Raw genomic sequence first — 16,647 nt, 5'->3', positions numbered from 1 at the left:
CAATGTGATAAAAAGAGGATTTATTTACGTGAAATTCTTTACTTATGCATTCTACAGTAGACAGAAGAATTGTCTGTTGTATAATACAGGAATAATGAAAATATACTGTGATCCCAGCATTATCACTTAAAGTGGTTGTAAACCTAAGACATGAAATATGAAAAAAGCTTATCCCTCTATAGAGCGTACTTGTCTCAATCCAGTCTTTTCTTTTTTTGTCTGCTGCTTCGTACCTCTGCTATCAGTATGAGTCACTTCTGACAAGTTTCCCTGACACCAAGAGCAAAAAGGTGACGGGGGAGGGAGCTCCAGCAGATTGAAAGCCTCAGCTCTGTTCCTGTTTGCTCTGTGAAGGTGTGTGTCTCTTCCCTCCAATCAGCTCTCAGAGCTCTCCTTACTAAGCTCTGCAGAGTGCAACTTCAGGTGAAGGTGTGTGTCTCTTCCATCCAATCAGCTCTCAGAGCTCTCCTTACTAAGCTCTGCCGAGTGTAACTTCAGGTGAAGGTGTGTGTCTCTTCCCTCCAATCAGCTCTCAGAGCTCTCCTTACTAAGCTCTGCCGAGTGTAACTTCAGGTGAAGGTGTGTGTCTCTTCCATCCAATCAGCTCTCAGAGCTCTCCTTACTAAGCTCTGCAGAGTGCAACTTCAGGTGAAGGTGTGTGTCTCTTCCCTCCAATCAGCTCTGAGCTCTCCTTACTAAGCTCTGCAGAGTGTAACTTCAGGTGAAGGTGTGTGTCTCTTCCCTCCAATCAGCTCTGAGAGCTCTCCTTACTAAGCTCTGCAGAGTGTAACTTCAGGTGAAGGTGTGTGTCTCTTCCATCCAATCAGCTCTCAGAGCTCTCCTTACTAAGCTCTGCCGAGTGTAACTTCAGGTGAAGGTGTGTGTCTCTTCCCTCCAATCAGCTCTCAGAGCTCTCCTTACTAAGCTCAACCGAGTGTAACTTCAGGTGAAGGTGTGTGTCTCTTCCCTCCAATCAGCTCTCAGAGCTCTCCTTACTAAGCTCTGCCGAGTGTAACTTCAGGTGAAGGTGTGTGTCTCTTCCCTCCAATCAGCTCTCAGAGCTCTCCTTACTAAGCTCTACCGAGTGTAACTTCAGCTCCCTGCCCCCTTTTTTCTGAATGCTCTGACAAGCTTTATAACTTCTGGACTTTGAATGGCTATAGACCGCAGATAAGAAGGTACAACTTATGTAGGAGGATTTGTTTCATCTCTGTGTATCATCTGATGCCCGTCACTTCACTGGTTATATGGAAGGGTTTACAACAACTTTAAATATAGTAGAAGAACATATTTAATAATGAATTCCTAATTCCAGTTGGGTCAGTCTTTGGCCAAGAACAGGATAAGTCAATCACTACCTAATGGTGTCAGGGTGAAAGAGGATTTGTTTTGGCAATGTATACTGCATTCCCCCTCCCCCTATCCTTTTTTTATTTTTTTTCCTTAAACTGGAGTTCCACCCAAAAGTGGAACTTCCGCTCATTAGTTCCCCCCTCCGGTGCCACATTTGGCACCTTTCAGGGGGAGGAGGGAACTGGTACTTGTGTTTGACAGGTACCCTTCTGGGAGACGGCGCCTCGGCTCCATCCCTCAGAAGTTTGGACCTCCTCCTTCCCCCGCCGCCGAGCCAATCCGAATGTGCAGCACGCTTCGCGCATGCGTAGTAGGGGCCCGTTTGTGAAGCCGCAAGGCTTCACTGCTGGGTTCCCTTACCGGCAATGGCGGCGGCAGCACCCGACAGCCGATGGAAACGGTGCAGACATTGTTGTACTCCAGGTCAGGTAAGTGTCCTAATATTTTTTTGGAGGGGGGGTGGAACTTTGCGGAACTCCGCTTTAAATCTAAGGTAGGTCTAAACCAGGGGTCTTCAAACTATGGCCCTCCAGTTTTTTAGGATCTACAATTCCCATCATGCTTGATCATGTCTGTGAATGTAGAGTTTTACAATGCCTCATGGGATGTGTAGTTCTACAACAGCTGGAGGGCCGTAGTTTGAGGATCCCTGATCTAAACCCTAACTCAAAGCAGATCTTCATCCCCTTCAAAAAACCTCATCCCCCCACTAAAATAGTGTTCCTTTTTTTTTTTTCATTTGTACAGGATTCGGTCCCCCTTCTTGCACTCACCTAGGTGCATTGTGCTCCCTGTGCCCTCTGGAGTATACACATCACAGGCATAGTCTTTCATTCACAAAGGAGAGGGGTGGGGCATCATCAGAAGGCCCCGCCGGCTGATCCCCAGAATGGCCAGCAGCCTCCCGATGTCACAAAGCCCACAGCAGCATGGGAACCGATCAGTTGCAGAACAAAGAGGATTCTGCAGGACAACTCTGGATCTGCTGGGGGGGGGGGGGGGGTGTTGAATGTCTGAACTTTGCAGATCCCACATATTATTACTTGGAGTGTCTCCCCTAGTTCTTTTGAAATGGATAAATAGGTTTGTTAAATTTGCTTACTGGCTTGATATACCAGTAGGTATTAAGAGTTGATGGCAATGGTGGAGACCACATACAATGAGAAATGGCGTACTTTGATGTACAGCGGGAGACACGTTTACACAGGTAAAAGGCTTTAGATCACACTGATTGCATCTCAAGCCTAACCATTAAATACAAAGCATTATACGCCTATACAGCAATGCTTTACATCCCTAGCATTAGTTTTACCTTTCAGAAGATTTAAAGTTGTTCTAAAGCCTAAACATTTTTTACTTTCATGCATTCCTTGCATTAAAGTTGAACTATGGGCAAAGCTTTTTTCATTTTGGGTAGAGCAAAGGAGGGTTATAGCTAGTGTTTTTCATTGCTGATACCGATAATGATATTTTGGCCATTGCATATCTGTATCGGCCGATATTTTCATACATTTAAAAAAAAATTTTTTTTTTCTTGACCGGTACTATTGTGGAGGGATCTGGGGTTCAAAAAGACCTCTTCTCTCTCGCTGTCTTCTCTCCCCGCTCACAGGCTTTGCTGAGGCAGTGAGCGCCATTGGCTCCCACTGCTGTCAAATTCCGTGACAAGGGATCAGGGGGGTGGGGCCAAGCTGCACTATCTGTGTCTTTGGATGTAGGCAGCATGGCTCAAGATCGAGCCCACACAAGTGCTCCCATAGCAAACTTCTTGATATGGGGGCACTTGTAGAAGAGGAGAAGCCTGGAGCTTGAGAAGTGGACCTGAGAATATGAGGTTTGGGGCCACTCTGTCCTATTGCATTGTGCAAATTAGGTAAGTATAAAGTGTTTATTTAACCACTTAAGGACCGCCCGCCGCTGTTTTGAGTCGGTACTTTGACCTTATGCTGCCATAACCCTGGTATTTTTTTAAACTGCGTGCAGTCCGCTTTAACATAAGGATGGTCCCAGTGGTGGATTTGCCGCGGTATCACCCTAAGGCCCCTTTCACACAGCCCGTCCGTCGGACGGACTCCGTTTATCTCAGCGAGGGATCGATCCGCCCATTCCCCCGCTGAGCAGGAGGATGACAGCTGTTCTCCGCACTGCTGTCAGTTCCTCATGCCTATCTATGGGGGAATCGGATGGGAACAGACCGTCGGTCGATCCGCTGGATGGATGGAAAATAGGGTTTCCATCCGTCCAGATTTGACGGATCGGATGTCAGCAGACATGTCTCCGCTGACATCCGATGTCCCATAGGGATGCATGGGGGGACCGTTCAGATCCGCCAAAAAAACTGAGAAAAATGGTCCGCCTGTGTGAAAAAGCCCTAATGGGCAGTGGGAGAGATGTCATCGTCCAATTACCCCCCCAACACTTCCTGGTCGTTTTCCCCACTTATCGGACACGCTGGTAGCGGGGAAAATGATCCGGTCCTCACTCGACTCTGTGGCCTTGGAGGACCAGAGTGTTGTTCTATGCGATTGGAGAAGATTAGAATGTTTGTCCATTTTTAATCCTGGGGGACCCCAAGGAATTCCCTTAATTTGCAGGAATTTGCTCTCACTTCCTGTTTTTACTATGGGACAGAAAGTGAAGAGAAATCTCTGCAATGGAACACAGATGGGGAAAGAAAAGTTTTGCTTATAGTTCTACTTTAAAACAATCTACTGAGTCGGACAGAACCAGCTCTTGAACGAGTCTATTCCACATTATTTACAGCTCTTAATGTGAAGAAGCTACATATTAATGGAAAGTAGGAGTGCCAGTATGTGCTATTCTGGGCACAGGGGGCTTTTGGTAAAATGTTGCTAAAAGTGAGCTTACACTCTAAGTGGTAGAGTCAAAGTATGTGTCCATAGCATACCTTGGGGAAGGGGGAACCAAATAATGGGGGAATGGGACTGGATCTCTGAATTATTAAATAATAAAAATTTCAATGCCATTCTCTGTGTTATTGAGTTTGAAATATAAGTGGGGAAATTGCCTGAAATTTGTCGGGACGACATGCGAGTAACATTGTCAATGATTGTACCTCCATTCCATGTTTTCATTGTACACAAACAGCATAAATGTGTAAATTCATTGTAATCGGTCTTTAAAGTGTGCTCTGATGGCTCTAATCTTGTTCTAGCTAAAGGAATTCCAGCAGAAGACGACCCCTCCAGCACCTGCAGGCGGCAAGAAGAAGAAAAAGGGGAAAGAGTCGAACAGCCATCCTGATACTCCAAACCGCCTCTCTCCGGATCCAGTAGGTTTAATTAAGGCCATTAATATCTGTACATCTCTATCTTTTTTTTTTTTTTTTTTTTTTTTTTTTTTATATTTACCTTTCAGAACAAAATTCCCTTTTTCCTACATAAAAGATTAGTGTAGTTTTGAGCCCCTTTCACATGGGACGGATCCGTATTGACAGACTCCGCTTGCTCCACAGGGATTACTCCGTTGAAGCCCACTGAGCAGGCGAATAACGGGTCCTTCTCCACTCACTTTGCAGAGACAGACATGTCATAGTCCCGTTCTACTCTATGGGGAGATTGGATGAAAACGGACAGCATGATTCCACCCGCTGGACGAATGGCCAACGTATCGCCATACATCGGTTTTCAGTGGATCTTGTCGGATTGGATGCCAAGCGGGTGTCAGTAGACGCATGTCCGCTGACTTCTGCCTCCCCATTGAGGTCAATATTTGGCCCAATTGTGTCGGAGCCGATCATGTGAAAGGGGCCTTAAACTCTTAACGGCATTGGTTAAAGTGGTTGTAAACCCACTTTAAAGACTTTTACCTATAGGTAAGCCTATATTAAGGCTTACCTATACAGTGCTTTGCGAAGGTATTCGGCCCCCTTGAACTTTTCGACCTTTTGCCACACATTTCAGGCTTCAAACATAAAGATATAAAACTGTAATTTTTGTGAAGAATCAACAAGTAGGACACGATCATGAAGTGGAACGAAATTTATTGGATATTTTGAACTTTTTTAACAAATAAAAAAACTGAAAAATTAGGTGTGCAAAATTATTCAGCCCCCTTAAGTTAATACTTTGTAGCGCCACCTTTTGCTGCGATTACAGCTGTAAGTCGCTTGGGGTATGTCTCTATCAGTTTTGCACATCGAGAGACTGAAATTTTTGCCCATTCCTCCTTGCAAAACAGCTCGAGCTCAGTGAGGTTGCATGGAGAGCGTTTGTGAACAGCAGTTTTCAGTTCTTTCCACAGATTCTCGATTGGATTCAGGTCTGGACTTTGACTTGGCCATTCTAACACCTGGATATGTTTATTTGTGAACCATTCCATTGTAGATTTTGCTTTATGTTTTGGATCATTGTCTTGTTGGAAGACAAATCTCCGTCCCAGTCTCAGGTCTTTTGCAGACTCCATCAGGTTTTCTTCCAGAATGGTCCTGTGTTTGGCTCCATCCATCTTCCCATCAATTTTAACCATCTTCCCTGTCCCTGCTGAAGAAAAGCAGGCCCAAACCATGATGCTGCCACCACCATGTTTGACAGTGGGGATGGTGTGTTCAGGGTGATGAGCTGTGTTGCTTTTACGCCAAACATAAAGTTTTCGGTTACTATGCCATTCGAGTTTTCTGTTTTATTCCCACAAGACGTTTGGCCCATTATATTGTATGGAGTGAGAATCTGGAATCTACCTTGGAGCTGTTTGATTATAGCTGGTTTTCCGACCAGGAGAGTGGAAGGCATATTGGTTGAGCTTGTCTGCTCTCCTCCCCCCTCCCCCCTGCTGCCGCATTTTTCACTTTTAGGCGGGGGGACCGGGTTCCTGGTTTTGTTAGGTACCTACTCCCAGTTCCAGCCAGAAGTTAGGCCCCCTCCTTCCCTCCCACATCCGGCTCATTCACAGAGTGTAGCCCGCTTCGGGCATGCGCTCTGTGAATGGGCCGGAAGGCTTCACTGCTGGTTTCCCCTAGTGGAGATTGCTGCTGCAGCAGGATCTGATAACCAATTAAAAAATCAGCTCGGGTAAGGACACCGCTGGATTCCTGGACAGGTACGTTTCCTAATATTAAAAGTCAGCAGTTACAGTATTTGTAGCTGCTGAGTTTTATTTTTTCTGAAGGAGCCTGAAGCTCCTCTTAGTGTCGGTTCACACTGATCCGACTCAAAGTCCCCCCGACTTCGGGCGACTAATGAAGTCGCCCGTGCACAGCGACTTCGGCGCTGCTTGCAATGACTTCTCATAATGGAAGTCAATGCAAGTCACTCCGACTTTGCAAAAAAAAGCGCAGGAACCTTTTTATAAGTCGGAGCGACTTGAGTCGCTCTGATTAGAATGGTTACATTGCACAGCATTGGAAGCTACTTGTGGGGCAACTAGTTCTGCTGACCTGGAGGGGACCCAAGGGATCCCCTTAATTTGCAGGGACTTCCTCCCACTTCCTGTTTTGGCTAGAAGACCGGAAAAGTAGGTAATTCTCTCCAATGGGATACAGTTGGCTAAAAAAAAAAAAAATGCTCCCTTCCTTCTCTAGCCAAAATGGGGGAAAAAGGTTTTGCCTATAGTTCTACTTTAATATGGTACAAACGAGGCAGTCTGTAAGCTCACCTAACCTCTAACTATGGGAGTATGGGCAAAATAAAGATTCTGAAGATTCTGAATCTAGAAGACCAAGCAAAGTTGCTGCCTCGTGTGATGCCAAAAGACTTAGATTTGTTTGAATCTTACCTAAATTCCACTGAAAACGGCATGTCCATCAATGACTAGCCTCTCCTCAGAATGGCAACACTACTGTGCAATTTCACTGCAGAATAAACAACTTTGTAACTCTATTCTTGGAAGTTTTAAAAAGATCTGATCCTCTGGATGGATCAATGGGTTAGAAAACTATGTTGCAGGGAGGAGAAAGCAACAACCAACTGGTGTGTTAAAGCAGAATTAGAAATTTAATCTATGTAGTCAAGGGACCCCAGTAGGCATTAAACTGTGCAGCTTTGTAAAATGATCAATAAATTTGTCATACCTGTACGTCTGTTGGGTCTCTTTAGAAGCCTGGCCTGAAAACTCCCAGTTAGCATCCCCCACATCCGGTCTTGTAGCTACGTAGTTGTGACCATAAATTTAAAGTGGAACTCCTCTTTTGTTGAGGAAAAAAACATTCCCCTCTGGGTGTTCTCTGTACGTTGCAAGGATTATAACAAACTTTGTTGCAGATTTCTACCTTTTTGTTATTCTGAAGAAATCCCTGTTTGTTCCTCTGTTCCTCTGTGCTGAGTGGTTCTAATGGGAGTTGGTTCATAATTATCAATCAACTGTGCAGCTGCAGAGCACTAATGAGGAAATCTGCTGGGCCTGCATCACTTTTAGACGTGTTCCAGTTAGAAGTATCTCACAGAAAATTACATTTTTTTTTTTTTTTGCAGGGGATGCCTGAAATCTGACTTGTATCTTAGGCAAACTTCTGGGCAAATTGATGAGCCAGTCACACAATCAGGAAATTATTTCTTTCATTCAACAGACATAGCTCTCCATAAATCCTAACTAGTTGGGTTATATTGCCTCCTCCAGGAGTAGGACTAGGCAGAAAAAAAACACCTGGCTACATCCATGGGTCCACCTCAGCTTGGTATATAACCCCCCTCTCTGCTCTAGGTAATCAGTTTTATTCTGCCTAGTCAGGAGTAAGGACCGAGGCTCCTGGCTGGGATCTCCGGTCCTAGCAATTTTCTCCTTCCTTACATCTTTTTTGTTTTTTCTCTGGGGAGATCTACAATCAACTGCCGGGCTGGGCAACAGGCTGTATAATCTAGATCCAATTGTCCCCCCCCCCCCCCCCAGCCCAGCCAGCGAGCATGTGCAGACTGCAGCTACACGCTAGGTAGGCCGCGCCTTAGCCTCACAGACAGAGGCTGGCCGGCGAGTTAATCGTCTCGCAGGGTCGCTTACAACCGGGCTTGGGTCTGAGTTGCAGCAGTCCCTTTGCCAACAGCTCCCTTACTTCGGTGGCGAGGAGTTCTGTTTGGAGCATTGCCCACACCATAGAAGGCTAAGTACAGTCTCCCCCTTTTGGTGGTTTTCTTTGGGGTGGACGCGGGTAACCTCCCAGGGTTGGTCAAGCATGCCTGCAGGTTCCCTCCCCCATCCTTAAATTCCTCACAGAGCGGGGCTTCCCCCCATTCCTATTTCCCCCTGTCTGGACCTAGACCCTGTTGGGGGTCCCAGGGCAAGGAATGTAGCAGAGACCCCTTGGGACTCCCCACTATCCCCACTCTGTAAGGGTCCTGGGATAGTGTGTCTCGCCCTGATAGTCTGGAGGGATCCCAGTGTAGGAGACCCCGGGGTGCATGCCCTGCTGTTTGCAGTGTGGGTATAGTACAGGTGGGTCCCAGTGCAGAGACCAATGCAGACTGCACAACAGCAGTCTCCCCCTAAATGTGTGTCCTACCTTCAGGGGGGGTCCCCTTGCAGAGGGTGCAGGAAAGATCCTGGCAGCACTCTTCAGTGTTTGTAGCTATGGATGGCCATTTTCCCTTCATCTGGCTGGTCTCCGGTTGGCGGCCATATTTGTGTAGCAGTTTGTAGTTTGGGGCCATTTTCCCTTAGTCTGGGAGATGCTGGAGACAACTGAAGCCTCGTGGGGATGCCGAAGCTCCTCCTCTTCCTCTATCTCCTTAGTTTCCTCTTCCTATGCTCAGGACATAAGAACAGGAATAGCGTCCATGATGATCCTGGGTTCGTATTCTTGGCGCTCCTCTGGTCAGTAGGGGGGAGTCTTTGGGGATCCCTGTTATCTCTCACTCTGCTGATAGGTACCCTGAGCCTTGAGGGGATCCTTTAGTGCTGCCAAAAGATCATTTTTGTACTGCAAGATCTTGCTTTCATTATGGAACCTCAGGGTCACCTCTCCCCCCACTGACCCCCTCATGGAGGTGGCAGGTCCCTCAGAACCCCAGCTTCCCATGGTTGCACTGACGGAGGTCCTGCAGTCCTTAGTGTTCCAGGTGATAGTGGCGTGTCGGCAAAGGCTCAGTCACTCATACTGATACTGAGCCTGATGCTGCTGTGGACGTGGCCCGTCCAGGGGGGCCTAATATCACACCCCCTGATCCATCCGATAGTGAGGAGGATTCCTCCATGGTTGCAACAGCGAATAAAAAAGCACTGGTAGTCGCACTTATCACTGCAGTGCGTGAGACTTTAAAAATGGAGGATATGGCTGATGTAGCCACAGACGTGGCTGTGTCGTTTTGTACGCACAAGTCGCATTGTGCTTCTAAGGCGTTTCCTTATGTGACTTATTTTGACAGGTTTTCCTGTAAGGAATGAGAACAACCAAAATTACCCTTTGTGGTCTCCAAACGTTTTGCTGTACCTTAACCCTTTTGAGGAGTCCCTTTTTAAAGACTAGTTCACCAGTGGTGGACCCAGCTGATTTCACGTTGAACACAGCAACCATGATCCCAGTAGAGGAATCCCCGTCCTTTAAGGACCCGGCTGACTGGAAAGCGGAGGCTGTGGCACGCAACATGTTTACTATGGCTGGTTCGGCATTGCGGCCAGTCTTTGCCTCAGCCCTGGTGTCTCAGACCCTAACTGAATGGGCCAAGCTTTTGGCAAGCTTTTGGTGAGCAGATTCCCGCTGCTTATGTTGATTTGGCGGGCCAGTTGGTCCATGGGCTGCAGTTTATTTGTGATGCAGCTTTGGTTACAACTCCTTTGCTGTCCAACCTTTGTTTCAGTGGTCATGATTAGACACGTACTGTGGCTTAGGAATTGGTCCGAAGACCAAGCCTCTAAGAAAGCTGTCATTGATCTACCCTTTCAAGGTGAATGCATGCTTGAGGTTACCCAAGATGACATAATTAAGGGTATCTGGGTGGGGGGAAGTACCTTCCTGCCAGAGTCCAGGAAAGGAGCCTCATTGCAGGTGGGGGCCCTTCTTCTCAGCCCATAGAAAATTATTTTGTGCTTCTGGGACAGAGAATAAGATCTTTTAAATCTTCCCCGGGAGGTTCCAAGCAACCTTGGTCTGGTAAGCCTATAGCTAGCTTCTCCGGACCAGCAGACAAGACCCCTTCAGCATGAAGGTCTGCCCTCACCCATTATTGGGGTGGGGGAACATCTTCGCTTGTTTCCCGTCCTGTGGACTTTTTGTGAGCGTCAAGAGATCCGCCAATGTTTCTTTGAGGGGTACAAAGAAGGGAGGCAAAGTTTGTTCTTTTCAGGTTTTTTGGTCCTGAGTCTCCTTGTGCGGATTTAATTCCTGCAAAGGTTCAGGTGATGTTCGAACTACCCAAGGTCTCCGCTATCCCTGTCCATGGAATTGATTTACCTAGGTCTGATTTTAATTCTGACCAGGGTGGTCCTTCCTCTGGACAAATTTTATGAACCACAGGTTCTGATTCACCGGCTGCTGTCACACACAGTTCTCTCTCCCGATTTGCATACTAGTTGTGAGTCTGGTGGTATCCACCTTCAAGACAGTTCTGTTTCCACAGTCCTAACTGCAACTTCTTTAGCAGGTTAGACTCCACAGGAGGATACCAAAGTTCATGATGAGGTCACGGGGTCCTCTGACAGACGCTGCAGGCGTCCAAGGGCCACGGTAAGACCAGTATTATCTTTGGCTCAGGCTTCCACAATTCCTTCAAGTGATCAAGAGCGAGGATCTTCCTATCATCCTTGGGGGTTCCTCTCAGAGAAGACCAGTTGTCCCAATGGCTGATCTACCATCCTGCTTTAGTCACTGGTTTTAATGGCTTAGCTATTGAAAGCAGAATTTGCTTTTCATACCTTGGATGTGGTTCGTGCGATTCTGGTGTATATTTTTGTGGTTATAAATGGACCAAGAACAGGTCTGGCCGCTTCTCTGGCTACCATCTCCAGATGGATCAGACAGACGGTGACTCAGGCCTATTCCATTAAAGGTCAGGTTTACCCTTTCTTTGTCACGGCGCATTCTACTCGAGCGTTGAGTGCTTCTTGGGCCTTCCGTCATAAGGCTTTAATATCGCAAGTTTGCAAGGCGGCCACTTCACCAAATTCTATAAGGTAGATACTTTGGCATCTGCCAATGCTTCTTTTGGCCACATAATTTTACAGGCTGCTGTTTAAGAGGGGCTATTCCCTCTTGAGGGGTGTTTTTTCTTTAAACCTTAATCTTTCAGACGGGGCTTCTGTGACCTGGTTAGGGATCCTGTGTTCTTGTTAAGGGCTCTTATGTTTAGCCTTGGGTTATTTTCCCCACTCCTCATTTTCCTTCTGGCACTGATTTTGGACGTCCCAGTAGTTATGATTTATGGCGCGCTGAGTCAGCCGATGAATGAAAGAGAAAATGGGATTTTTGTGCTTACCGTGGAATCCATCCTCTTTCTGGGCATAGCCAGGTGTTTTTTGTTCTGCCTAGTCCTACTAGAAGAGGCAATATAACCCAGTAGTTGTGATTTATAGAGTGCTGTGTTCATCTAACTCAGGGAAATGGATTTTCTGGGGCATGTTCAGTACACATTCTGTGAACAAAACAACTCTAGGTAGCCATACTGCATTACATTTTTTAGAAAATTACAGCGGCTGCTGATTTGAGAAAGAACGGTCATTTTTAATCAATTACAATATGACTTGTGTCACAATTGTATACGCTATATTATTCTTTATTTGCTATTTTTTTCCCCCCACAAAAGTGGAGTTAACCTTTTTAATAACCATTTTACAAAGCTGCACAGATTTTTAATACCTATAGGGGCCCTTTGATTGCATAGACTATTTTCTGGAAAAGGTAAACTTCGCCTTTTAAACCGCTCCAAAATAATGTTTTGAAATTGGGCTACAGGCGCTTTTAGCCATAATGTGCTAGTGTGCACAGCATATTAGCACAATATTGCAGGCTTACCTGGCTAGTGATCTGCTACAGCAGTGATCTCCAAACTACGGCCTGGGGGAGGGATGCTTCCCATTGCTGTCCTTGTTTCTTCCCACTGACACCAACAATGGTACATAATTCCTTCTACTGACATAAACAGAGCACTATTTCTTCCATTGACACCAATGACTGGGCATTATTCCTACGGCTGATACCAACAATAGGGAACTTTTCCTCCCACTGATACCAATGATGGGCACTATTTCTCTCACCGGCACCAACGTGTTGCTATTCCTTCCCCCCTACACCAAAGATGCATTTTTTTTTTTTTTTACTCCTACTGACACCATGATGATTTCTACTCCCAATGGCCACAGTCTGGCCCCCGTAATGTCTGAAGGACGGTAAACTGCCCCTTTGTTTAGAAAGTTGGGAGACCCCTTCCCTACAGCATTGCACTGCTATTTTCTTCTGGTTCTCCTTCAAGGTTCCAACTCTTCAACCTCTTGGATGGCTGGGCCACAATGGCGTCATTACTGTGCATTCAATGTTGCATCATCACGGCGCAGAGAGGTGCCATGAGTTTATACTGCACTTGCACGGCTCAATGTACACAAATGCTAACAGGCAGGGAAAAGGGTTTATGACCGAAGAGACCAATAGGGTGTTTTCTGTCATAAATTCTACCTCTGCTTTTTATTTTTTTTCTAGGTTTAAAATCACTTTAATGCTAGTGACAGACTGCAACACATTCTTTTCCATGTTGTTCATAGCTATACTTTAAAGGGGTCTCCTATTTTTGGTAAAAACCGACAAAGCTAAAAAGTCAGACAATCCACCCAGACCTCCTTCAGAAAGAAGAAAACCACAATGATTCTGCTATTGACTTTTTACTGGCAAGTCAACTAGGCAACACGTCCATAGTACTATGTAACGGATCGGAGTAAGATCTTTTTTGTCATCTACGTTTTGTTATTGTAAAATACCTTCAAGAGATGATGTGCTTTGACATGTAGGCTTTAGTTGCTGTAACACGAAATACCAGTCTGCTAGATGTCCTGTTTAAGGCTCTCTGAAGATCACAGAGTAGGATGTGACAAATGTCAGTAGAGAAAAGCCCACTTATTTTCTCAGGCGACTGTCACAAGTACCTGCCGGTTATAGATCCGGAGAAGAACCATTTCCAAGGGCTTCTGAAGTGACTGAGAAAATCTTACCATTCACAGTCCTCTCTATTGATCTTCTGGTCCTTTTTTGCCTCTTGATTGGCAGGTTTCTGCCACATTGCCCAGAATCCAACGTATGGGAATGATAAAAGAACAGACTGAGCAGGTTTTCTAATGAACTCATAGATTGTGTCTTCTGGGTAGCATTAAATTATAACAAAATTCTAGTGACAAGACAGGAACTGGGTTTTACTAGGTATAATTGTAGTATTCTACAAAAATGATAGGGTCATACAAATGCAAACTTGACTTTTCTTTTGTTTTTTGTCCCTCTCCTGCCTCTGCTTTCGGCATTACTGTGTACAGAGGCATCTCAAACAATTAGAATATCCTCAAAAAGGTAGTTTATTTTAGTAATTCAATTCAAAAAGTAAAACTCTTAAATTATATAGATTTGTTACACACATAGTAATATATTCCAAGCATGTCTTTCTTTTCATTTTTATGAATACGGCTTACAGCTAGTAAAAACACAAAATTTAGTATCTCAGAAAATTTTAATATTGTGAAAAAGTTCAATGGTGTCACACTCTTATCAGCTAATAAAACTCAAAATACATGTAAAGGTTTCCTGAGCCTTTAAATGGCTTCTGTCTAGTTCAGTAGGTTGCACAATCATGGAGAAGACTGTTGACTTGGCAGTTGTCCAGAAGTTAGTCATTGACACCCTCCATAAGGAGGGCAAGTCACAAAAGGGTATTGCCTAATGGGCCATACACACTATAAGATTTCCTGAAGACTTTTTCCTTTAGACTTACCAAAACCATATAATATGAGGTCAAACCTAAACACTTTCAATTTGTATGCAATCTGGCAGGCCCTTGCACTATATAGAAAAGGTAAATCTTAAGGAAATCGAACCACAAAAGTTTGATAGTGTGTATCCAGCTTTTAGAAACTGACTGTTCACAGAGTGCTGTATCCAAGTATAATAATGGAAAGTTAAATGGAAACAAAAGGTGTGGTAGAAAAAGGTGCACAAGCAACAGGGATAACCGCAGCCTTGAGAAGATTGTGAAGCAAAGGCTATTCAAGAATTTGGGGAAGAATCCCAAGGAGTTGACTACAGCTGGTGTCAATGCTTAAAGAGCCACCGCGCACAGACGTATCCAGGACATGAGCTACAACTGTTGAATTCCTTGTGTCAAGCCACTTCTGAACCAGAGACAATGTCCAAAGCATCTTACCTGGGTGAAGGAGAAAAAGGACTGGGATGTTGCTCTGGTCCAAAGTCCTCTTTTCGGATGAAAGTCATTTTTGCATTTAATTTGGAATTCAAGGTCCCAGAGTCTGGAGAACCAGAGTGGAGAGGTACAGAATCCAAGTTGCATGAGGTCCAGTGTGAAGTTTCCACAGTGATGATTTGGGGAGCCGTGTCATCTGCTGGGGTTGGTCCAGTGTGTTTTATCAAGTCCAAAAGTCAGTGCAGCCCTCAACCAGGAAATTCTAGAGCACTTCATGGCTTCCCTCTGCTGACCAGCTTTATGGTGATGCTGATTTCATTTTCCAGCAGGACTTGCCCACACTGCCAAAAGTACCTAAACCTGGTTTAATGATCATGGTTTCCCTGTGCTTGATTGGCCAGCAAACTCGTCTGACCGAAAACCCATAGAGAATCTGTGTGGTATTGTCAAGAGGAAGATGAGACACCAGATCCAACAATGCAGACAAGCTTAAGGCCGCTATCAAAGCAACCTGGGCTTCCATAACACCTCAACAAAAAACTATTAGATGGGCACCTTAAAGACCACAACATACAGGGGTATACAATGTACGGTTAACAGCGCACGCACACACACACACACACACACCATAGGTTGAACTGGATGGACTGATGTATTTTTTCAACCTCACAAACTATATATGTAACACAGGCTGATTACCTCCATGTCACGCATTATGCAGTAATTTGTGCAAAAGGAGCCCTGGCCAAATATTGAGTGCATACTATACTGTACATGTACATACTTTTCAGTAAGCCAACATTTATGGATCAAAAATCCTTTTTTTTTTATTGGTCTTTTGTAATAAAATTTTCTGAGATACTGAATTTTGGATTTTCTAGCTGTAAGCCATAAAATTTAAAAAGAAATGCTTGAAATATATCACTTTAACAAATCTATATAATGAGTTTTACTTTTTGAATTGAATTACTGAAATAAACTAACTTTTTATGATATTCACATTTGTTGAGGTGCGCCTGTATTTGCCTCTACCTATAATCAAACCTCTGTGCAGACCCCTCCACTGATTGCAGCTTATCAGAATTATTGTCTTCATTGTTAGGAAGGGATCAAGAACCACTTTTAGTCTGTTAAAAAGGGTCTTTACGCGGATCCTCTAGACTTCATGGAGTTTCCTGATTTTCCTTCTGGATACTTAAACCATCTGCAGTCTCCTCTCAATCCACTAGTTCCAAAGACGGAGGAAGAAAATGTAAACTAATCATGTCGATTCCTTAATGAAAGAATAAAGATTTTGCATTAACTGAGTGCAAATTTTTCATCTTTGGCATCTGACGTCACTTCTTATTTATCTGACCTACGCGTTTCAGCCTATGGACTTTTAACAAGGGCTGATAGTATGATGTCTCAATTATAAATGGTAAAAGATCTGCATATTTTAAACCCCTTTCTCCATTGAACCCCAACCCCCCACCCCTTTGAGTTTGCATAATCTTAAAGAGAAAGGAAAATAAAACGATCATTACATTGACCGTTACTAATAACGAAATGGATCCTAGATAATGCAATACTTCCCCGAACTAACCGCTGTTATTAATTGATAACTACATCTAGTGTTCATATTTGTGTTTTTTTGTAAGTTCAGCTTTAGGTTTTCCTATATTAACCTTTTAATGGAATTTGGCAGTTTTGATCCCCACCAAGTGCCTTTCAAACATTTTGTAAATAAGCTGCATTTACAAAGCTGAATGCAGTGGGCAGAATACTATCTGCAGTGTTCAGATAGACATCAAAACTCTTATTTTTTTTTCAGTATTTTCTGTAATGTTTTGCTCAGTAGATTAAATATATGGCAACTGTGCTTTGGTGACTGCTGTGTTCTTCCTGTTCAGAACTCTCCCTTGGTGCTCTGTGAAAAGAGGTTCTTGAAATATTATGGATTGCTGGATTTTGTTAAAATAAATAGGTTTCTCCTTTTCTGCTTATCTGTCTTTTTTCCCTTCTTTCTCTTGTTTCCTTT

At 44.5% G+C, this 16,647-nt stretch overlaps 1 protein-coding gene across 1 annotated transcript in view; it reads left to right on the top strand.

The window, feature by feature from the left end:
* The window catches only part of GOLGA2 (golgin A2), a 159,646-nt gene that overhangs the window by 42,446 nt on the left and 100,553 nt on the right, over nt 1-16,647 (top strand). The window contains exon 2 of the mRNA XM_082263927.1: nt 4,529-4,645. Coding sequence (XP_082120053.1) covers nt 4,529-4,645 — 117 coding nt within the window. The remainder of the gene's footprint in view (nt 1-4,528; nt 4,646-16,647) is intronic.

The sequence above is a fragment of the Pelophylax lessonae genome, assembly GCF_965119305.1.
Source record: "Pelophylax lessonae genome assembly, chromosome: 7".
Classification (NCBI taxonomy): domain Eukaryota; kingdom Metazoa; phylum Chordata; class Amphibia; order Anura; family Ranidae; genus Pelophylax; species Pelophylax lessonae.
Note: the sequence above shows the minus strand (reverse complement) of the source record. Positions and strands in the feature narration are given on the sequence as shown.